The 22203-nt window shown below is 36.6% G+C and overlaps 4 protein-coding genes across 5 annotated transcripts; 3 read left to right on the top strand and 1 right to left on the bottom strand.

Annotated features, from left to right (window-relative positions):
• Positions 1–8718: 8718 nt before the first annotated feature.
• LOC103938956 (AMSH-like ubiquitin thioesterase 1) lies at positions 8719–13766 on the bottom strand. 2 transcript variants are annotated; one of them, XM_009349017.3, is made up of 14 exons: positions 13425–13766; positions 12441–12505; positions 12223–12298; positions 11931–12131; positions 11620–11714; positions 11061–11163; positions 10939–10985; positions 10437–10791; positions 10130–10219; positions 9989–10051; positions 9805–9879; positions 9441–9503; positions 9227–9279; positions 8719–9105 (listed from the first exon to the last, which is right to left on the bottom strand). In XM_009349017.3, exons 1-14 carry the CDS (start codon positions 13542–13544, stop codon positions 8931–8933), a joined length of 1581 nt encoding a protein of 526 aa, XP_009347292.2. In that variant the 5' UTR covers positions 13545–13766; the 3' UTR covers positions 8719–8930. The 2 variants fall into 2 exon arrangements, with proteins under 2 accessions (XP_009347292.2, XP_009347284.2); XM_009349009.3 differs by having other exon boundaries at positions 10437–10800; positions 13425–13764.
• Positions 13767–16618: 2852 nt separating this feature from the next.
• On the top strand, positions 16619–19117 carry LOC103938948 (cysteine-rich receptor-like protein kinase 10). The gene is made up of 5 exons (XM_009349003.2): positions 16619–17155; positions 17626–17836; positions 17935–18172; positions 18295–18445; positions 18770–19117. Exons 1-5 carry the CDS (start codon positions 16976–16978, stop codon positions 19115–19117), a joined length of 1128 nt encoding a protein of 375 aa, XP_009347278.2. The 5' UTR covers positions 16619–16975.
• Positions 19118–19348: 231 nt separating this feature from the next.
• LOC125479726 lies at positions 19349–20541 on the top strand. The gene is made up of 5 exons (XM_048589450.1): positions 19349–19354; positions 19530–19747; positions 19910–20057; positions 20210–20305; positions 20359–20541. The coding sequence occupies exons 1-5, from the start codon at positions 19349–19351 to the stop codon at positions 20539–20541; spliced, it is 651 nt and encodes a 216-aa protein (XP_048445407.1).
• A 61-nt stretch (positions 20542–20602) lies between these two features.
• LOC103939767 lies at positions 20603–21556 on the top strand. Its single transcript, XM_048589196.1, has 6 exons — positions 20603–20702; positions 20802–20826; positions 20931–21014; positions 21111–21140; positions 21232–21334; positions 21417–21556. The coding sequence occupies exons 1-6, from the start codon at positions 20604–20606 to the stop codon at positions 21487–21489; spliced, it is 414 nt and encodes a 137-aa protein (XP_048445153.1). The 5' UTR covers position 20603; the 3' UTR covers positions 21490–21556.
• Positions 21557–22203: the final 647 nt, after the last annotated feature.

Below are 22203 nucleotides of genomic sequence, written 5' to 3'. Positions count from 1 at the left end.
AATGAATTTTCGTGAGATCTTGCTCGAGCAAAAGACTTTATAAATCATGTGGAAGCTCATTTACAATTTATTTAAGTTTATTTTCATAGCATGAGGATGACTTACATGCAATTGGAACGTCAAGATTATGATATTCCAAGCTCATTGCTCAACGGCATGTAGGTAAGTTTCATATTGTCATATTAACATCGTGATTGTAAATAAGTTCATATCCATGAGTTGTGACACAACAAATTGTCTTAAAAGATAGGTACGTTAAAATGCATAATAATGTATAATAGACTGAAAATATTGTCACATTGACGTCGTGATTGTACATAAATTCATTCCCATAAGTCATGACACATCAGATTCTCTCAACCCAGCAAAGATAGGTCCTGACTAAATTTTGTCATTAGATGGGATGATGGGATATAGCATCGTGATAAAACATGGCAGCTACGCTACCGTGACGTACGCGTTGAAAGGCGGTAGTTTCGTTTTGTGAACAGATCCTCTCTGAATCCAAACTATCCGGATCCTGCAAACCTCCCTTCCCCTCAATTCCCACTGCTTATTTCTCCGACCTTCATCCCCTCCCATTTTCTTCTTCTTCTTTCTTTCGCGAATCTGCTTTGTTAATCGCCACCGGAGAAGAAGGTGACAATACTGAGAGAAAGAGAACGGGTTAGAAAATTAAAGAGGAAGAGCGATCTCAACTGCATAATTTTACATGAACGGTTGTGTTTTTTTTTAGGAGAACTTAGGTTTCTATTCTTTTTTTTGCTACTCTTGATCAAAATCTTATTCATTTTCAAATTTTGATCAAAGTTCTTAGGTATTAATAAACGTCATTAAGTATTTCAATAATAAAATATTTTTTATTTCTAAATATATTCATTTAGTGTTTTTTGAAGGAATATTCATTTAGTGTTAGAAATGTTACCTTTGGTATATTTATATCTATGGCTAAATTTTTTATCAAATTTTTTTTAGTTTGTACCCATTTTTAATTTGCAACTTTTTTTTTTAATTGTACCAATTTTCTTTTCAGTTTTCATTTGTACCCATATATTAATTTCTTTTTGTGCCCATTGTACCCATATTTTAAATTTATTTGTACCCATCCTAATTATATGTATTTATTTTATGTTTTAAAATATATCAGTAATTATTTTTTTAAAAAGAATATTATGTGGGTACATTATTTTTTTGCTATAATTTTGTGAAGAACAATATTACTGTAATATTTATTTTAAGTATATTATCTTTTAAAAAAAAATTTGAATTTGTTTAAATTTCATAATTTGTGGGACATTAAATGCATAAATGCATGAGTTAAATATCTTAAATGATGTTAAGGATCTCGATTAAAATATTTAAACAAATAAAGTTTCAGTCTAACAATTAGAATGATTAGGAATCAGAACCAAAATGATCATTTTTTTTATCCCAAAATTCAAAAGATTCGTATTCGAAGAGGATTATGTTTCGTTTTACAATACAAGTGTGATTGAGGTAAGCCAAAAACTTGGCAAAAGATATTCCCGAAATTCAGAAACTCTAATTTATTCAGTAGGATTAATGCTTACTACTGCACAAATGTCTGGTTACAACTTTACATCAGACGAAAGAACCGACCGACCGACCAACCAAATCTAAGTTCTAATCTTTTGCTAAAAATAAAAAATAAAAAAACAATTAAATTAGATGCTTCCAACCATTGGTTGGGCAATTGCAAAACAGATTTGCTAATCATTGAGTAGTTCATGCAACAAATATGTATTTGGTATCCTCCAATCTTTGCATGAAAAATTGATAATCGCCTCATTTTTTGCCTTTAATTATTAGCTTGAGATGCTACCGATCTTCTCGGCTCTATTTTTTCAGTTTTCCATCTATCTTGTATTCTGTAATGTTGCTCGATGAAATAATACTCGATTCAGATCGTCTTACCATAGCACGTGATGAAATAATACTCGAAAAAGTAGAACGAGAATATTCAAATAAGAATGTGAAAGATAAAAAAAAAAAATGTGCGAATAACACAATTCTTAAAATAAAACTCATATGAGCAGGACAAGAATGGTTATATATTTACCTCAGATGGGCCCATAATTTTATTTAGTAGCATGAGCTGTAATTATGTCAAAGCACAGAGTAGGCGATGACTTGGTACACAGGACTGAGTAAGCATTAATAGTAAAAAATAATAGGGTTTGTTGAAACTTTGAGATCGAAAGATACTTTAAATTATTGAGGTGGTGATGCTATACCATTACGATCAAAGATTTTGGATTGACCATGGCCTAGTACAATTGACTGGGTTAGGTTAGGTTAGGTTTCGGTGCACATAATATTCATGCACTCTTTCGATTCTTAAAAAGTTTTAAGGAGGAGAAGAGGCTATCCATTTCAGGGTCAATGCATATACCGAACCTCTTTGAGGATTTACAAAAGGTGTTTTAACCTTTTTCTTAGTTTTTATAGATCGCTTACTAAGAAAGTGTTGACAGCAAGACTTAAACCTAAACTTTAGTCTAACAAAGAAAACGATCCTTATCAACTTAACCAACCTTCGTTGGCAATAGTCATGCACTCTCATTTGTAGACATGCACTCAATCTTCTCATAAATTATTGAGAGTTAATTAAACATTGCATACGCTAATCCTCATATAATAGTTTAATACACCTTTGCTTGCAAGGATGTGTTTGTCATTCTCAAAAAGTTTTGATTGACGTGAGAGTTAATGTTTGTTGTGTGCTCAAGTGAGATCTTTTGTCACCATGCATTTAGAAAGCATTTAATTTCTCTTGCTTCTTGATGTTGTAAGAGCAACTCCAGCGTTGGAGCCCTCCCCCCTGGCAATACACTATTCAATCCACCTAATGAACAGTAATTGCCCTTAATGAACAGTAAGTAGCCCTGGCAATAGATTTTGCATCTCCACCGTTACACTTCTATAGCCCTGGCAATAGGCAATAAAATATTAGTATTTTTTTTATTTATAAAATTAATACAAAATAATTTTAAATGTAATATCGGATAAGATTTTTAATCGTTGTCGGTGCGCCACGTGTCATTATCCTAAGTATTATTAAATAATACAAAATAAATAATTATAAATATGGATTTCTGATAAGATTATTAACCAATCACGTCGCGCCACGTGTCATAATCGGTTCACAATCTTTGAGGATAGATTTCCATCAGATTTTAAACGAATGACGGCATGCCACGTGTCATAATCTGTTAACAATCTTGGATGATAGATTTCCATCAGATTTTTAACGAATGACGGCATGCCACGTGGCATTATGCAGAACCTAATCCTTTCTGAATCCTCTATATAATCCACCTTCCATCTTCACAAATCTCACACCAAAATTCTCAAGATCTCTATCATTATTCATAATTTCTGCTTCCTTATTCACAAAAATCAGTTTCAATATTCATAGTTTCTGTTTCTTTCTTTCAATGTCTTCTTCTTCTTCGTCAAGGATGATGTGGGAATTGAATCAGGAAGAGGAAGACTTGTTTAACCAATCAGAATCAATGTTCAATCAGCAGCGGGTAAGAAATGAGAGGGAAGAAGATGAGGAGCGTCAAATGAGAGATGACGACGTAAGAAGGGGCAGAGCCTCACATTCCCGTCGAGTCATCCAAGCTGCGGCTCAGATCTGCAGGCCCAGGCGTTCCGGAAACATTGATAGAAGCAGGCAACGACGAGGTATGGAACTCTTGGATGATTATTTTGTTCCTAATAGTGCATTCCCTGATACGTACTTTAGACGTCGTTTTAGAATGGAACGACATTTGTTCAACAAAATCATGATTGCTGTTTGCAACCATGATTCTTATTTTGTGCAAAAAAAAGATGCTTTTGGTGCTATGGGTCTACTGCCGGAGCAAAAAATTACTGCTGCCTTGCGGATGCTTGCATATGGAGCATCTGCAGACCAAGTGGATGAGATAACGAGGATGGGGCAATCAACCATTCTTGAGTCCCTGATGAGGTTTTGCGGAGCAATCGAATCTATCTACACCGCTGAGTACCTCCGCAAACCCACACACATGGACTTGGAGCGGCTGTTGAAGAAGGCGGAGATGCGTGGCTTTCCTGGGATGATTGGAAGCATTGATTGTATGCACTGGACGTGGAAAAACTGTCCAAGTGCATGGCAAGGTGCTTACGGGGACAGAAAAGGGGCAAAAAGTATCATTCTGGAGGCGGTGGCATCTTTTGATACATGGATTTGGCACGCCTTTTTCGGGGTCCCGGGAGCTCAAAATGACATCAACGTCCTTGCCCAATCCCCAGTGTTCAACGATGTCCTGCAAGGAAAGGCACCAAAAGTTACATATGAGGTCAACGGACGTATGTACGACGGGCCATACTACCTAGCTGACGGCATCTACCCGCGCTGGTCAACATTTGTCAAAACAGTGCCAGGTCCGCGGAGTGCGAAGGAAAAACACTTTGCAAGCTGTCAAGAGGGGTGCAGGAAGGATGTGGAGCGTTGTTTTGGTATCCTCCAAGCTCGCTGGGCGATCGTCAGGGGTGCGGCCAGATTGTTTGATGTAGAGTCGCTTCGATCCATCATGATGACGTGCATCATTCTTCACAACATGATTGTGGAAGATGAGTACGATTATGAAGCTGTTGATGAATATGAGCCAGACCCGATGAACAATTCAAGAACACGTATATATTGTGCTCATGACGCCACCGATGACCCCGTGCAACATGAGCCATTACAAAGGGATGGACGTTACAATGAAAGGCTCATTCAACGATATACTGCATTTCAAATGCCAGACATGCACAATGCCCGACAAATTGACTTGATAGAGCACCAGTGGGCATTGAAACAAGTTGAGGATAATTAAGTTCATTTTAGTGTGTTTATGTTTATGTTATTTTATTTGGTATGTTTATGTTATTTTATTTGGTGTGTTTTATTATTTGGTATGTTTATGTAATTCTTAGTATATGTAATTCTTAGTATGTTTATGTAATTTTTTTATGTTTATGTTTATGTAATTCTTAGTATACGTAATCTATGTTTTTTTAATGGACTTTTAACAACATAAATAACTTACCAAATTAAATAACTTACCAAATTAATTCTTAATATAAATAACTTACCAAATTAAATAACTTACCAAATTAATTCTTAATATAAATAACTTACCAAATTAATTTGAATAAATATTCATGAACATGGAAACAACATAAATAATAAATTACAACCCAAAGTGATTGGAAAATTATGGGCTCCGATTACAAAAAGTACTCTATTCATCATCACTTAACCAATTTGTGCTGCTAGGATGATCTTCTCTTGCGGTGCTAGAACCACCTTGGCTTGCTATTGTTTCTCTTGCACGCCTCCTTCGCACCACGGCCGCTTTCTCTGACTTCCAAAAAAATTTAGAATTTGGAGACTTCCCTTCTAAAGACATGTTCATAATCTCACGATCTTGTTGAGCTCGTCTTTCTTCTCTAACATGTTCCCTTTCTTGCCTAAGTAGCTCTCTTTCTCTCTCATTAGCATAAAATTCTCTCTCAACAGCTGCTGCTTTTGATGCCTTATCAGCCTTATCAGCCTCATCTTTCGCCAGTTCCCTCGCCAAAGTCAATTCACCTTGGCGAGTAAGTTCTTCCATGAACTTTGCATAATCGTTCTTGGAAGCACTCCCTTTTCTCTTTGTAGCCTTCTTACCTTGAGGCCTAATTGGAAAACGGGTCGAACCCGACGCTTGTTCAGGGAGGGGCGTTTCGGGCACTTCTTCTGCATCATCTTCATGAACATGATCGGGTGTAGAGTGTAGAGGGGTGCTGTTCATGTGCACTTCTGGACCAACTGGCACAACTCTAAATTTAGGACAATCTTTGACAATATTCCAACATTCCCACCGGTTGAATGATTTATTTTTGCCTTTGGTTTTGGCAGCATACCAAGCTTGTGCTTGAAGTTCCTACACAATAAAAATAAGTAACAAATAAATAATACAAATAAATAATTATAATGAAAATAAGTAACTAGCAAATATATACATATATATATATATAAGTAACAAAGATAATGAAAATAAGTAACAAAGCAAATAAGAAGGCTTCAAGTTTAGTAAATAATGAAAATAATTAACAAATATATATATATATATATATATATATAATACAAACAACATAATTATAATGTAACAAATAAATGTAACAAATAAGTAACAATAACATAATTATAATGTAACAAACAACATAATTATAATGTAACAAATAAGTAACAATAAATAATAAATTTTGTACGTAACAAATAAAGAATACAAACAATAAATAATAATATCTTGTTACCATATCCGAGTAATTTTCCCCACTTCGAATATTATTACTAGCTTGTGCCAAAGCGTCTCTCCACGTACTAAACGATTGGCTAAGTAATTTCCAACGACTGGACATCGATTCTTTGGTTCTTTTCCCACCAATTTTCTCAAGATAATTGGTATGAATAAGACTCCACATTTCTCTTAACTGCATCTCATTACCCGTAAGCGAACTATGAGTAACTTCAACCCAGCTAGTACACAACGCAACATCTTCAATAAGCGACCAATTCGTACCTGCACCAGTGGTCATTTTGTTGAAAAAAAATTGATTCAAACTTTGAGACAAAGAAAGGAATGTGATTGAAAGTGGTTGAGAAAATATGAAATTGTTGTGAAGGTAGATGATAATGAGAAGGTATTTATAGAAAAGTAAAAACAATTTTTTTTACAATTTTTTTCAGATTTTTTTTTGAATTTTTTTGAATTTTTGACATTTTTTTTTGAATTTTTATTCAATTAATTAATCTCTGCCGTTGGATATAAAAAAATTTGAATTCCAACGCTCCAGATTGTGCCACGTGTCACAACGGTAACTTTTCAGATTTTTAAAACTATTTTTTCATTTATTTTTTAATTTTTAAAGCATTTTAATATCCACCATTGATCTCAGATCGAACGGTGGATATTAAATCTGCCAGTTTGAAAATTTTTTACCGTTGAGATCTAACGGTCCACATTAAGTGACCGTTACGATCTAACGTACCGTGGGAAGCCACGTGGCTTCCCAACGGTAACAGACAAACCTTTTTTTTTTTCTGATTAATGTGTCAGGACGCGCCCCCACGCGCGGGTGGGGTGCACGCGCCTGACACAAAAAAAATAAAATAATATGCTGACGCCACCCTGGCGTCAGCATGACGTCACTCCCACCCCGGGCTCAAGGCCTGTCGATTCCTCACGGGCCTGGCCCTCGGGCCTCCCCCGTCCCCCGGCCTGCGTCACGCTGGACGCCTTCCACCGGCCCTCGGGCCTTTGTTCTGGAGCCGGTCCCCCGAGCAAATTGCAACGGTGGGATAGCTCTAACGTTTAAAATTATCAGATTTTTGAGCTTCTATTAGAATATTCTTGAATAAACATGTTTGTTGGACATTGTTGACCTTTTATTTTTTTTCAACATTATTGACCTTCGACTCCACATATAATAAGCAAGGACTCCATTTTTAAGTAAAAGGGTTAGCTTAAAAATGGTATTATGGATAAGAACAAACTTTAAGCTAAGCCCTCACTGTCCATGTAGGTCCATTCGAGCAATTTTCTTATACTTAAAATAACCTAATAGTTTATGAATTGCAACATGCTATTGTTTAGTTAAGGCTGAAAATACAGGTTGAGTTAGTGAAAACAGTGTAGCCGCTCTCTTAAAGTCAAGTTCGAATTTCGCTTTCCGTGACTTAAAGAGTATATTAGATGAGCAAAACCTTAAGGCATGGGGGAGGGTTGGGAGTAGGGACCCATAAGGTTCGAACTCTTTCCACCTCGTAGAGGACATACAATCCATCTGTGGTAACTGGCCATGTGACCAGTCTCCTTTGTCACTCTTTAGGGTGGATGATTAAGATGCAGAGACTTGCCCACAACGACCACAATGGTGATAAACCACTCATTGTGCATATATATGGGACCAACTTGACCCACTTGGACTTGGTATGTTGCTGGATCAGTGTTCAACATTGGTGTGTGACATTAGAATACTCGATGGGTACACGGAGCTACTTCAACATAGACAAGGTATCCTAAACCTATCAAGCGTTGTTGACATTTTTAGCGAGTTCACTTAACATCGCATGATTGGTTTAGGATAATGGCACTTAAGCATCCTGGTTTCATCTTAAGCCGTCCTGATTGATGATGAGATCATAGGTAAGGGTATAGACATAAAGCTTATCCCATCACAAATTGCCATGTAATTTAGGTATGTTGGTTTGTGATACCGTCACAATGACATGTGATCGAAGTTATGTTTGCTTGTGGACCCACAACTAAGCAATCATCATATCACCAGCTTCATGTAAAAGGAAATTATAAAGGGACCGACTTATGAGGAATCGTTTGTATCCTATGGTTTGCCGGTACCCAGTTCAAGATGCTTTCCTTTCATTGAAAATGGTCAAGAAAAAAAAAGGGGAGATAACGTAATCCTCAAGGCCCATTCCTTGAGAGTTGGAGAGTAAAGACGTTTTTTCCGGTAACCCTAATCGTCTTCAACGACCCTTCACATAAAATGAAAACGATTAGGGTTACCGAAAAATTCAGGTGAACATGTACATCATAGACAAACAGTTGTAGCTCTCTAGACGAGCATATCTTAAAGACGTCATATCGATAACAAAACCAGTAAAACGCAAGTCACTCTCGCAACACTCTTCGACTCAATGCTTAATTACTTAGTCATCCGTCCTTGGGAAACAATCGACAAATGACAAAAACAGTTCCCAAGTCTTCCCAATTCAAGCCATGCCTGGCAACATTTCATTCTTTACACACAGAAAAGAATACTTGTACATACGACGGTATGAACAATTGCAGGAATGAAGGTGAGCCATCTGAATACCGTTTGTCTAACTATCGAAGATCAATAACGTCAAACTTTAGATTGGGGTTCATATAAACATCTGCACAGGTCTTGTAAATGGGTCCACCATCAGGTGGCTGATCATGTGGATGAAAACCACGGTGCTGGCACTGTCTAATGACCGACATGCCACCTGGGTTTGTCAATCGGAAAATGCCATGGGTTCTGTACATGTGAAAAAACAAAAGCTAATGTACCAAAAATAATGTACGGCAAGCAAAAATCATTCCTACGGTCACACCACCAATAATGCAAGACATTCAAGGAGATGTGATCGATCTTTTACCTTGAGCCACCTTGTGGTGCCATGACAATTGCAACAGCTTCCGGCAACATAATCTGAACACGGAATAAGCATTTGTGTAAACCGCGGTTTTATAATTTGGTACATTAACATCTTAGCTTCTGTTTATCAAAATAAACTCACATCCTCTAAGCACTTAAAAGTGGTTTCCAATTGACACAAAGAAAGCTATGCGTAGATGATAAAAGGCATTCACCTGATATGAATAATGGGTATGGAGATCAATCGACGACATGAAACAGGACTGTGTAGGATGCGTCTGAAAATTGTGCCATAATGAACAATTGAATGGTCAGCATAATGATTGGAAATAAAGAAAATCCCGGGGTAAACTTTTAACATATATAGATTAGGCATTGAAACAGATGCAACTACAGACATGCTTTTTAGCATATTACATTTAAATATTATTATCCTTTAAATGAAACCAAAAGCTACAGAAGTGTAACTCTTTTTGCAAAATCACAACCAAATCAAATATGAAACTAGCTTTCATCCATGAATCAGAGGAAGATCAAAGCATGATGTTTTGATCAGTGATTGAAGCACAAATTACTCACATGTATCCAGCCAAGAGGAAAGAGAGATTGTTTATCCTGAACTTCAAATATTTCCTCTTCATTCGTGGCCTGACACTGTTAAAAAAAAATGTATATTGGACAAGAGTTATATCACCAGGCCAAGTATACTGATATATGTGAGGCCAAAACATGAAATAGTACAAAAGGCACAAAACTGCCATACCGAATTTGCAGTTGACTCCTGTTTAGGTATGATGAGAGCCGTAACATAGAACTTTCTGTTTTTCTGACAAATGGAAATTTAAAACATTATCATCTTAAGAAGTCAAAGACTTTGAACAGTAAATTAGTTATGCAGTCTTACTAGTGAGCCTCCTAGGATGCCACATGTCTCCAAGCTCTTATCAGTATTTGACTTAGCCAGCTTCATGAAATGCTCCATCATTGTCGTTGACTGCAAAGAGAAACAAATTATTAGGTAAAGGGAGCACCTACAGATTCTTGTCAATGTGATTGATTTTCCGCGTACATGACCGAATAATTATCAAAAGTTTTTATCATCAGAAAGATCTTGCATTTAAAAGTTTCTAGTTTCTGTTCCTGACAAACAGCTGAATGCCCAAAAAGGAAGAAAATACAGTAAACATTAAAGAACTTGTCATGAATCTTACAATGTGTAATTGCAAGGGAGATTCAGCACGAAGAAGTTCATCCGATGAGAGAGTCTCTAGTCCACATTCTACCTCAGACACTTGAGGTGAAACTGCTGGAATCAAGTCTTGTACTTCTGCAAGAACAGGAGGAGGAGAAGGCTGTCTGATAAGTTTTGTATGATCAGGAGTTTCTGTTGAATCGAAAGAAATGAGGGAGCAAAGTTCCTCTGTAAAATCCTTCTGGCCACCATCAGTAGTCTGGGTAAGAATTGGTTCCAAACTTGACCTTTCAGGTTCCAAGTCGCTAGCATCCTTTATATCTGTCTTTTCGTCTTTTTTACTTGTATGTTCATCTTCTATGGACTGTCCCATGCTGTTTGCCCTGAAAACTTATCAGATGCATATATAAAGCTACAAACTCTTACGAAACAGAAGTAAATATATCATGGAATGAGAACTGCCTGGATTGTTTAGTATCAGGACCAAAAAAGAACTTCAGAAAGTTGACCAGGAGACATACCTTGGGATTTCAACAGGAGTCAAGTCTAATATACTTGGATAGCGAACCTGCAATTTAAGAGAAAAGTGAACATTTTTTTTTTTCTACTTTGAACCAAAAACAATAGTCAGATACCATCATACCCCTATATCACTTCTAGGTGGCTGCCACTGTCCACTAAGGCCATTTGGGCCCAATATAGAATGTCTGGAAAGAGTTTCCTCATTTGGACGTGGTACTATGGATCTACAAAAAGCAAACAAGCAAGGGCAATCAAGACCAGGAGCTTTTCATAATACCAAACTTAACTCATTTTCTCACTGTCCCATACAGTATGTGTGTGGTAAATATGCAACAAGTTTCGAAACAGAAAGCAGAAACAAAAAGAAGGTTCAAACACAATGACATATTAGCAAACTTCACATGCAGAATAATCTTTCCCTCAGACAAGATGGCTCTCAAAATAAATTTTTTTGTTCTGATAAATATGCAGCTAGAAATGGTTTTTTAAAATCCACGTGTACATAAAAGGGTGGAAGCAGTGTATGTATAATACTATAATTATCTCAATTCAAGAAATCCTCGAATTACCCTCTCATGGAAGTAAACTAGAGTTTGTGCGTAAAGCATGTAGGGCATATTCTTAGTTTTTTTTAGTAAGAATATATAGGAGACACCTTTGTAAAGTAAATAAATACTTACAGTTTGCGAAATTGATCCTCCAAAGGCTTGGCATAGGAAAATTGTTGAGACCTCGGAGGCTGATAGACAAGTTCTCTTGCAGCTGATCTTGCCACCTGTCATACATAGAATAGCATAAGGAAAAATTGTTTCAACAGTACACATATAATAGTGGCAGTCGGAAAATGAAAGAAGAAGCAAAGTATAAGGAAAAAATGACAATGGCAGGCAACAAGGTCAAAGAACGAAAATTGAGATCAGTAGTTTCCACTTTTTTCATATGATACGTCTAATGTCCGTTAGCATGACAACGCAGTAAGCACTAACTGTACCTTGGTTGCATCATAGCTAATCAACGATTGCTTCTTGAGAGGAGAAACCACAAAATCAATCTGGTTATTATGGCTCCACCCGTTGTTAAATTTTCCGTTTATCCTGTTAAATTCATTGTTCTTATGTATCGCAGCTGGCTTAAGCTTCTGTTTCACTGCTGGCTTGAGTTCCTCGAGTTCATTCAGAGCATCAAACAATTTCTAGAGCAAAAATCAAAAATTATATTGTGCACAAAAACAGAATAATAAAAATAACTTTTATTATGAATTAAAGATGAAATGACAACATTACCGTTTTCAAGAAACCCTTCTCTCCTTGAACAGATGCTCTATAGTCACGATGACACGGTATTGTCTCAGAGACCAAACTGACGTAGAAAACCAAAAAGTTTCACCATTACTTTTAAACATTTTTGCATATCTCCACACACACATTCTGTGTATACTTTTGACCTACTTCATATAACCTAGCTGACTGTATAATTAATTGACTGGTGCTTACGTACGTACCTTGAAAACCTTAGTAGCATAATATATAGGTCTATAATATTCTTCTCTTGTCGGAAAATGTCAGCCTACAATTGAACAATTTTTTTATGAGCTGAAACGACATTCTAAAACAAAAACAAGAAACTAAACTAGGGGGAAAATACATGTTAATCATTTTCTAGTAATATAAAAGAGGCAAAGATGTTAAAGGAACAACTAAACATCAATATCACAATCTATTACGAAAAAGTAACTGCAAAATTTAGCGAAAAATACACTTCAATATACATTGTAGCGGCAATGGATATGGCACGTAAGGAGGACATCTGTTATGTTATCAGAATATGAATGCACAAGATAAGATGCATTGGCACCAGAATAGCAAGCTCTATATAATTAAGCTGAAGTTATCACATCCCTTTAGCTGCAATTCACGACGCAACTGATGCATTCCTATAATTTGAGTGAGTCAAACACCGAACAATAACAACAGCAGCAAAGCCTTTTCCCACTAAGTGGGGCCAGCTGTACGAGTCCTAGGACGCCACTGTGCCCGGTTTTTTGTGTTATACATGGAAACTGTCTAAAATATTGCTTTTGCTTTACTGCATTCGATTTATTTATGTAGTTATTTCCTACTTGAATGATAATGATGATCCCTACAAGTGATCAAATTCGTTGTGTTTGTTCTTCTTCTGTTAATCGCACTGATCCTTCGGGTCCTATCAACCACAAGCTACCAATTTGAATTCTTGAAATCCTTAGTAAACCCTAATGATCTATACAAGATATTTCAGCTTCTGAAACTCAAATTACCAATAATTCTATCTAAATAATCCATATAAAAAGGCGCGCTCATACAGAGCACCAACAATCAAAATTCCACTTCCAAAATAAGCTAATTAACAAATAAATTCAAAATTCCCAGCATAAATTCAAAATTAATGAAAATTTAATTGACAAAATTGCTGAAAAATTAAGGAGAAGGAGAGAGTGAAGTGAAACCTGCTTGAGGACATTATTGGCGATCCGAAAGTAGATACGCAGAGGAATCCGATTGTCGACATCGAGTCGCTGGGCACTCGCGGCAACGTTAATCCTATCGGAGGAAGACGACGACCTCATCTTCTAATTTTACCAATTTTTTCTTTCTTTCTACACATGCAACATCCTCTGCGATCGAGGGTTTACTCGCTCCGATGCCTGCTTCTGAGTTCTGAGCATGGAAGCCCGGGGCAAGGTCGGCAACGGCGGCTTCGTAACCAGAGAAAAGAGAGGTTGGAAAAACCGAGAAAGGGTGCGTACAAGGAGGTAATTTTAACTCTTTCGCGGGGGTAAATTGGGAAACATGAAAAAAATTGAGGGAATTGAATTACAAGCCAACTATTGAGGCTCATATACTAATCCGTAATAAAATTACGCGAAAATGTATCGAAGAAGAATTGTATTCATTATAAAACAGAATTAGATTTTATGTTAAAATTGTTTACTAATCCATTTAGAATCATAATAAGAATGACGTAGTTCCATATGAGTTGCTTTAAGAAAGGAATTAATGAACTTAATTATCAAATTACTCTAATAATAGAATTTTCTTTAGAGAGCTGCTAGACTCATCCCGTTATCTTATTTTCCCATCCATGTTATATTTACACCCATTATAAAAAGTTAAAAAAATTAAAATGTTATTTTCCCACCCACTATTGTTCCAAAAATAACCCTATATATAATTAGAGATAAATATCTCTTAAGAAAAGAATATAAACAAATAATATTACTCTCTTCTAAAAGCCAGAAATAAAATAAAATAAAATAAACCGAGGTCTTCTAATCTTCGTCCTACATGTTTGGTCAGGATTGAAAATGGAGAAGCTTACTCAAGTCCGAACCCATGTTTTAACTTCTTTCAGCAGTTTACTTTGTCTTGCAATATGTTTATCTTTAAAAGTCGATTTGCACTTGGTATGATCAGGATGATCTTTTTACGTCATAAAAGAACCATATTTTTTTTATTTCAATTACAGGTCAATGCCTTTTTGTATTGTCATATACACATTAAAAAAACAAATTTACTGTATGACAGCAGTATGCAACAATTGAAGGTTAATTCGGCTTCAATTCTAACTTAAAGGGAGAGAGAGGTGGTGCTTGTGGTAAGTACGGGCTAATGAAAAATCAACCACGCTTACCGCTGTTTAGGTTTTCAATTCTAAATCAACCACGCCTACAGCAGTATGCAACAAATTTACCCTTACCTAATGAACGATGTCGGCATAGCTATGCTTCAATTCCAGAAATTCTCATTAAAAATCAAATTGCACCCTAATCTAATGCAAATTCAAATAAAAAGTCACAGAGCTATGCTTCAATTGTACGATGTCGGCAAATCAAGATGACCCACATAAAATTATCTTTTATGTCTTCGACGGAAACATAATCATCTACTTCTTCCATAAGAACGTCATCTTCTAAGTTCATTCTTTTTGCTTTATCTGAATAATTTTGCTCTCTGAATGAAAGGAGATGGGAAGGATGAGTTAGGGTTTAAGGGAGACAAATTTTCTAAGCGTGAGAGTTATCACATCCAAACTTTTCTTTTTTCTTTTTTATAAAAAAAAATAGTAATGTAAAAGGGATAACTAAGGTCCTTATTAGTTATTTTACAAATAGACAAATTTGTAATTAAAAAATTCATTAAAATGTGGGTGGGAAGATAAGACATTGGGGTGGGAATAACAGCTCTCTTTTCTTTATCAATTAAAAGAGAGTAAAAAGACTATTTAGTCTTCTATCACAATAAAAAAAAATTAAGGGCAGTAACGTAATTCGACAGAACAAAATTTTGCAAAAATCAAAAAAACAAAAAAAAAAGAGTGAAAAGACTATTTCTTTGATTGATAGTTTAAAAATAATAAATTCTGTATTCAATTCCATTATTATTTTAGGTTAACCAAACAAGAAAATTCACAAATTTTAGAAAATAAAATCTCATCATTTCAATTTCCGTCATTTTAATATTTTTTAATAATCTTAAATTTATTCGTCCAAACATAGTGTAAGAGTATTTTTATTAGAAATGTGTTAAAAATTTAGGGTCTGTTTGATATTCAACTTGAGGCGTAATTCAAAATTTTGTTTTTTTTTTTCCTAAAAACATGCGTTTTGATTTAAAAATTTTAAATTCAAAACCTTGTTTAACATGCAACTTCTTAACCAACAAGATCCTCTCTGGACCCTCATCGTACATCGTACGGTCAGATTTTATCAAGTACTGTTTATGTTTATTTTTAAATAAAAATATTTAAAATGATTTCTGACTGCACGATGTACGATAAAAGGACACGATTTACGGATTCTAAGGATCCTCACAAAGAGAATCCGATGAGAATTCAGACTCATTTCTCAAAACTAATTCAAAACAGGAAAAAATCAAACGCCCAGGGCAAACCAATTTCCCAACCACCGCAGCCGTCCCTGGCGACCCCTTTTGCTATTTATCGACTCCTTCCTCCAAACTCGCTTTGACAGACCAAGGCTGGTCATGTCGGCAATCTCAAATTTGAGATCCATTTACCCCCAAAACCAATGACTATTCGTTGTTGTCGATTTATCTCGGTTGGAGGAAAAAGGATTGAGGTGGTGACTATGGCGGATGCAAGTGGGAAGAGATTGAAGAGGCAATAGAGAAGAGAGCATCAAGAGAGAGAGAGAGAGAGAGAGAGAGAGAGAGAGAGAGAGAGGGGAGTCAATGGTAGGGGGTGGGTGGTGAATCCCAAAAAAATAAAATTAAAAGACACTTTTTGTGTTGAACAATACTTGGCTACTAAAAAATGAGTAGGAACTATTACTCAAAACTTTTGGTATTTTAATCACAGAGCTTTGTGCTTATGATCAAAACTGTTTATAGTATGAATCACACTATAAAGATCATCTCTGCAAAAAAAAATAATATTAAAACTAAGATCGTTTAGTCAATCTATTATAGTAAATACATAGAATATTCATAATACTTTTACCAAGACCATTCATTTGTTTTTTAAAATATTGGATCCAAATCAAATACCAAACGGGCCCTTAATAATTCAAGTAATTCTTGAAATTAATTGTTTGTTGTAAAAATTAAGTTTTGGTCGAAAGGAACTGTTGTAAACTTCGTTTTTAGAAGGGACAAAGGAGAGAAGGTGGCCGGCTAAACAAGAGAGAGAAGGGATTGAGAAATTTCAAGCATAATTAAGTTTGGAGTTATCTTTGACGATGTCGTTACTTGGTTTCACTATTACAAAGATGACGAGGGTGGTGAAGGCTAATTCAAATGTTTGTTTATGTTGAATTTTAAGCATCCGTGACGCTGTTTTTTTTATATCTAAGTTCTGCCTCAAGTAATTATTTTTTTTATCGAGTTCCACATCATCAGCGTACTTCTTCTAGCTAAGACCTTGTATTTTTCAAGTAGTTTGAGTTGGTATTTGTAAGACATTTTGTTTTATATCCCTAGGCAGCTGTTTTAAACTAAAACTAAGCGCCAACAACTTCCTTGGCTCCAAATTTATGCGTTCATGGGACTTTGCTCCAGCTTCTGCGTCTGCCTAGAGGGGCTGAGAGCCGGCTCCGACGATGCCGCAGACGGAATTGATTCGTTCAACCTCTTCTTCGACCTCCAGGCGCTGCAAATCGCCACCGGTTTCTTCTCCGAGCTCAACAAACTCGGCCACGGAGGATTCGGTCCCGTTTACAAGGTACGTACGGACTCGTAAATCGCTAGCTTGATCAGGGCCAATCCTGGAAGTTTAAGTAAATCACGTATTTTCTTCAAATGGTAGATTGCTAAGTGTATGAGTATTTTTTTTTCCAATACAAGCGATAGTTTATACTAAATTAACTATAGGATAGAGAATTCGAACTTTAGTGCAAAGGGTACCACACTGCTCGAGCAAGCTTTGCTAAGCTCATGTTTGCTGTAATGTATAAGAGTTGAGAAGTAAACCTACCCGTAGTTTAGATGTAAGTGGAGCTTAACGCAGACATGAGCGTACTAACATTAGAAGTGGATGCGCTCCCCTATGCACATAATTTGAATCATCTCCCGTAGTTTATAATAGATTAAATTGAATATCGTCCTAAAAAAAAGTTGTGATCTTTAAAATACCACTTATTTCTATTTTCTTCGGATTGTTGAGTATTTATCTTCCTTGTATGGACTATGCAGGGATTGATGCCAAATTGTCAAGAAATAGCTGTAAAGAAGCTTTCGTTAGGTTCCCGGCAGGGAGCTAGAGAATTCACCAACGAGGTGAAACTGTTACTGAGAGTTCAACACAAGAATTTGATCACGTTATTGGGATGTTGTGTAGAAGGGCCTGAGAAGATGTTGGTTTACGAGTATCTCCCAAACAAAAGCCTCGATTACTTTCTTTTCGGTTTGTTGCTCTTCCCTACTTGAATTTATATGTGTTCATCTCGGCATCAGAGTGAATTTGAATGAATTACTTCATTTGGTTAAACCCGAAACTTTCAGATAAACAGAAATCTGGAAGCCTGGATTGGACGACAAGGTTTCAGGTGATTATGGGCGTGGCAAGAGGTCTTCTCTACCTTCATGAAGAGGCCCCGGAAAGAATCATTCACAGGGACATCAAAGCTAGTAATATATTACTAGATGAGAAGCTGAACCCGAAAATCTCGGATTTTGGCTTAGCAAGACTCTTTCCTGGGGAGGACACTCATATCAATACATTTCGGATTTCTGGCACTCAGTGAGTAGTCTCTTTTCTTCACTTCTTTTACCCTTTATCCCATACAAAGTTTTTACCATTTCATCCCACTCGTCAAGGAGCAATGAAAAACGGAATTGAGTGAATTATTTTGTTGAATGCAGTGGTTATATGGCCCCTGAATATGCAACGCATGGATATTTATCGGTGAAGACGGATGTTTTCAGTTACGGAGTCTTGGTGTTAGAGATCATCAGTGGGAGAAAGAACCACGATGGGCAGCTCGAAAGAGAAAAGGCCGACCTCTTGAGCTATGTATGTTACTTATGTGGAAAGTTTTGTTGCAAATTATGCAAACCACAAATCAAAATATGATCCCTCGATAGTGTGACTAAGTTACTAACTATACTTGGTACCTCTGCAAATTTAGGGAATACCGAAACTGATTCTTAGTTAGCGTGTAATGCATAGCGCAGTTTATCTAATAGGACTACTTCTTAACGAACTCTAACCTAAGTAATCATTACAGGTGTTATCGTCCAATGCTCATGCAGTTTTTTTTCCCCTTTTTTTTTTTCTGTTGAAATATGTGCTCAGTCAATTCATATAACCCTCACTTTCCTTCGCTCTCTTCCGCAGACATGGATGCTGCATCAAGGAGGGAAAGCATTGGACCTGGTGGACCCAAACCTGGCCAGGTGCAATCCCGTCGAGGCAGCAATGTGCATTCAGCTAGGACTTCTATGTTGTCAAGCAAGTGTTGCAGAAAGGCCAGACATGAAATCCATCTTTCTCATGTTTTCGAGCAATTCATTTACTTTGCCGAGTCCAGGTAAACCTGGACTTCAGGGCCGTAGAGGATGTTGGACAAGCAGCCCTACCTCCGCTTTTACCAACGTTACTAATGCCAGTAGTCGCGGGAGCAGTTTTGTTGAGGAACATTCTAGAAATACGATGTCTCATTCTTCTGTCGACGAAGGTAGATGATTAATAATAACCTTCACTTGTAATTCAATTGTGTTGTGAGCTCCATTTTTGTGATGTAAAGTGATAGTGTAGGAGAATCGGTTTAGGATTCTGTTGGGCTAGGTTACGTAAATTCTTGTGGGATTAGGTTTACTTGTACACCAAGTCAGTTGACTAGTATATATTTGTACCTTGTGTTATCAATTGAAATCAATCCAATTGTAATTCTACATAAAGTAACTAATTTTAATCATGAATGTAATTTGTTTAACTCTTTGATTATCCAAACGTCAAAAGATTTACTATTTTAAGGTGAAAGTGAAACCTCTGTTTTAGGCAACAACACAAACCTGTGTTTTACACCAACCACGTACAAGAAAGAAAAACCTCAAACCTTATACAAATCAAAACAGATAGAAATCATGAATTGCAGAGAACAACATTTTCAATTAACAAATCCCAGAAGCCCTGCGCTCCCTCGGTTCATCACCAGGGGGCCTGGAAGGCCGTCTTTGTTCAGAATCGGAAGCACATAGGGCAGGTCTTGAAGAACCTTTACCTTCATAGCTCACCCTCTTTCCGGCTTGTGGGGAAACCAATCTGTTACGCTGTTAGCTTCGTGCAAAAGCTAACCTCGAATTCAACTTGCAGGTCCCACATTGTGTTACATTTACAAATTTCTTGAATTGTATATGAAGACGAGTTTTATCTGCAATTCAAATACTTTCATGTATTTCCTGTCTAATTTTCTTGTCTATTCATTATTCATATCGCTATGGGGCAACGCCAATGCCACATGAAAATTTCTTGCAGTATTTGGTTTCCGAAAAAAGGAAAAGAGATGGAGTTGAATTTGAATTTCATGAAATGGAGGCCAAATTGGCAACTCAGAAAATGCTGCAACCACGACCAAGTAATCTTCCTCATCTCCGTTGCTGTCTGCACTGTTGTTATACTTGTGGTAACCCCTCTCTCTCTCTCTGTCACGATCTTTACCTCCTAGCAAAATTTTGGTACTTGGATATATCTAATTAATCGAATTTGTTTTAATTTTTAAACATGTAAAGAATCCGCTAATGTTTTTGTGTCAACTTGTTTCGTCAATTCTTGTAGCTGTGGAGGACAGTGCTGATGACACCTTTTAAGCTTATAACCGTGTTCCTTCACGAGGTGAGCCATGCAATCGCTTGTCTGCTTACATGTGGTAAGGTAAGAAATTCTTTCTCACTTTTATCTAAATTTTTAAGAATGGTCACGTTTAGTTTGAGACGGGTAATGATAAGATTAGTCTGCAGGTGGAAGGGATTAAAGTTCAGGCAGATGAAGGTGGAGTCACACAAACCCGTGGCGGCATATCCTGGATAATTTTGCCAGCCGGATGTAATTTCGTTTTATCCTTGGCCATATTTTATGTTCAATTAACATGCACATTGCATCTGATTTAATTGTTACATTTATCATCCTTCGATTTTGTGGCACGCCAGATCTTGGTTCATCGTTTTGGGGGATGATATTGATTCTTGCATCTACGAAGCATCTCACTACACAAATCGCTGCTGGCTGTTTCATCGTTGCCCTAATTATTGTATTCTTTTTAGCTAAAAATGTAAGTCATAGCAAACCCATCTTTTACTTGATTTCAAAGGAAGTAAAACTTGCTAACTAAAAACTTCTGTTGTGTTTGTACTTCTTGACATCGTACAAGTGGACGCTTCGAGGACTTTGCATCGGTATGGTTTCCGTATTTCATCAAAACATCGTCCTGTTACTACTAGCACACGATGCAATTTGACGTTTGGGGTTTTATTTATGTTTTACGGTGTTGAACTACCAGGATTCATTGTTTTATTTGCTGCAATTTGGTATCTGCAAGAAGCAACGCCGGTTCATATGCTTAGGGAAGTGATTCTGTTCACCGGTAATTGCATCTCCGCTATTTTCGTTCAACTATTTCTTGAGAAAGTACCTTATGTATTCTTCATTTCGTCTGACGCTTTATTTTATCTAATGATAGGTGTGATGAACAGCTTGTTTTCGGTGTATGGTAAGAAGCGATACTATTTGATCGTCATTTTAACTGCATGTTTTTGTACTCATAGATACCTTGTAACGTATACATGTAACGGTCAATGCAGATATATACGATGATCTTATATCGCGGAGAATTAATACGAGTGATGCTGAAAGATTTGCAGATGAGTGTCCCTGCTGTACTGGATGTGGATGGGGTGTCATTTGGTGAGCCTTTATGGTTTCTCCTCCGTTCTTTTCTTTTTATCCATTTTCGTTGTTTTCTAACTACGAAGAGCTTTACGCGTAGGGCGTTCATATCTTTCACATATCTCTGTGGATCTGTGTACCTTGCTCTTGTGATCTTGTCTCCACGTCTGTGACTGCATTGCAAATTGGCCTAACATGAACTCCGTTCGCCGCATGCTTTCAAGCGTTTCATTTGGCCGGACGAGGGAAACCTGGACGAAAACACCGCCGAGGAGGCTTCTGGGGGAGTAGTTTTGTTGAGGATTTTTCTAGATATTCGTTTTCTCGTATTCTTCCATTGATGAAGGTACATTACCTCCATTTCATGTGATACAAAAGCTATTTTTGTAATCTTAAATCTCATGGCAATACTATATAATTTGTTTAATTAATTCATAATATATACTTGTTCAAATACAAATAAAAATGTTTACGAGATGTGGATTAATCTACTTGACTATCGTTAAGGACTGCCACTGAGTCGTAGTCGTAATGTTCCATTGACTGTGGTCGGTTTTGGGAATAAATCATGTATTAATGGGGGAATGACGTTACATAGATTTATAAGTAAGTTCGTCTACTTTTCATATTGCCAATTAATTCTATGTTCAATGAGATCCAACAAAAGCCATCGAGTACCTCAACAAGAAATTTTTTTTTTGTTTGTTAAACAAACGATATAATCTACACTATGAGAAAATAGGATAAGTCTCACAATGAGCTAGCAATAATGTGGTTCAAATTCGCCTTTGGAAAGGATCAAATCTAAAACCTCTCACTTACAAGTGAAAATAAATATTATTAGACCGTAGTATTAAGTAGCAGTACTTCAACAAGAAGTTGAAGTT

The sequence above is a fragment of a genome, unplaced genomic scaffold (assembly GCF_019419815.1).
Source record: "Pyrus x bretschneideri cultivar Hongxiangsu unplaced genomic scaffold, Pyrus_bretschneideri_v1 Contig3, whole genome shotgun sequence".
Taxonomy (NCBI): Eukaryota; Viridiplantae; Streptophyta; class Magnoliopsida; order Rosales; family Rosaceae; genus Pyrus; species Pyrus x bretschneideri.
Note: the sequence above shows the minus strand (reverse complement) of the source record. Positions and strands in the feature narration are given on the sequence as shown.

Bases quoted from the DNA above. Each gene is read 5' to 3' on its own strand.
- LOC103938956 (XM_009349009.3), bottom strand. From the start codon at position 13,544: ATGAGGTCGTCGTCTTCCTCCGATAGGATTAACGTTGCCGCGAGTGCC. The intron at 11,715-11,930 runs GTACAGTTAGTG...TATGTATGACAG, and splicing joins TTAGCTATGATGCAACCAAG to GTGGCAAGATCAGCTGCAAG. The intron at 9,504-9,804 runs GTGAGTAATTTG...CACAATTTTCAG, and splicing joins TTCCTCTTGGCTGGATACAT to ACGCATCCTACACAGTCCTG.
- LOC103938948 (XM_009349003.2), top strand. From the start codon at position 16,976: ATGGGACTTTGCTCCAGCTTCTGCGTCTGCCTAGAGGGGCTGAGAGCC. The intron at 18,173-18,294 runs GTGAGTAGTCTC...TGTTGAATGCAG, and splicing joins TTTCGGATTTCTGGCACTCA to TGGTTATATGGCCCCTGAAT. The intron at 18,446-18,769 runs GTATGTTACTTA...TCTCTTCCGCAG, and splicing joins AGGCCGACCTCTTGAGCTAT to ACATGGATGCTGCATCAAGG.
- LOC125479726 (XM_048589450.1), top strand. The intron at 20,058-20,209 runs GTAACCCCTCTC...CAATTCTTGTAG, and splicing joins GCACTGTTGTTATACTTGTG to CTGTGGAGGACAGTGCTGAT. The intron at 20,306-20,358 runs GTAAGAAATTCT...GGTCACGTTTAG, and splicing joins GTCTGCTTACATGTGGTAAG to TTTGAGACGGGTAATGATAA.
- LOC103939767 (XM_048589196.1), top strand. From the start codon at position 20,604: ATGATATTGATTCTTGCATCTACGAAGCATCTCACTACACAAATCGCT. The intron at 20,703-20,801 runs GTAAGTCATAGC...ACATCGTACAAG, and splicing joins TATTCTTTTTAGCTAAAAAT to TGGACGCTTCGAGGACTTTG. The intron at 20,827-20,930 runs GTATGGTTTCCG...TTGAACTACCAG, and splicing joins GCTTCGAGGACTTTGCATCG to GATTCATTGTTTTATTTGCT.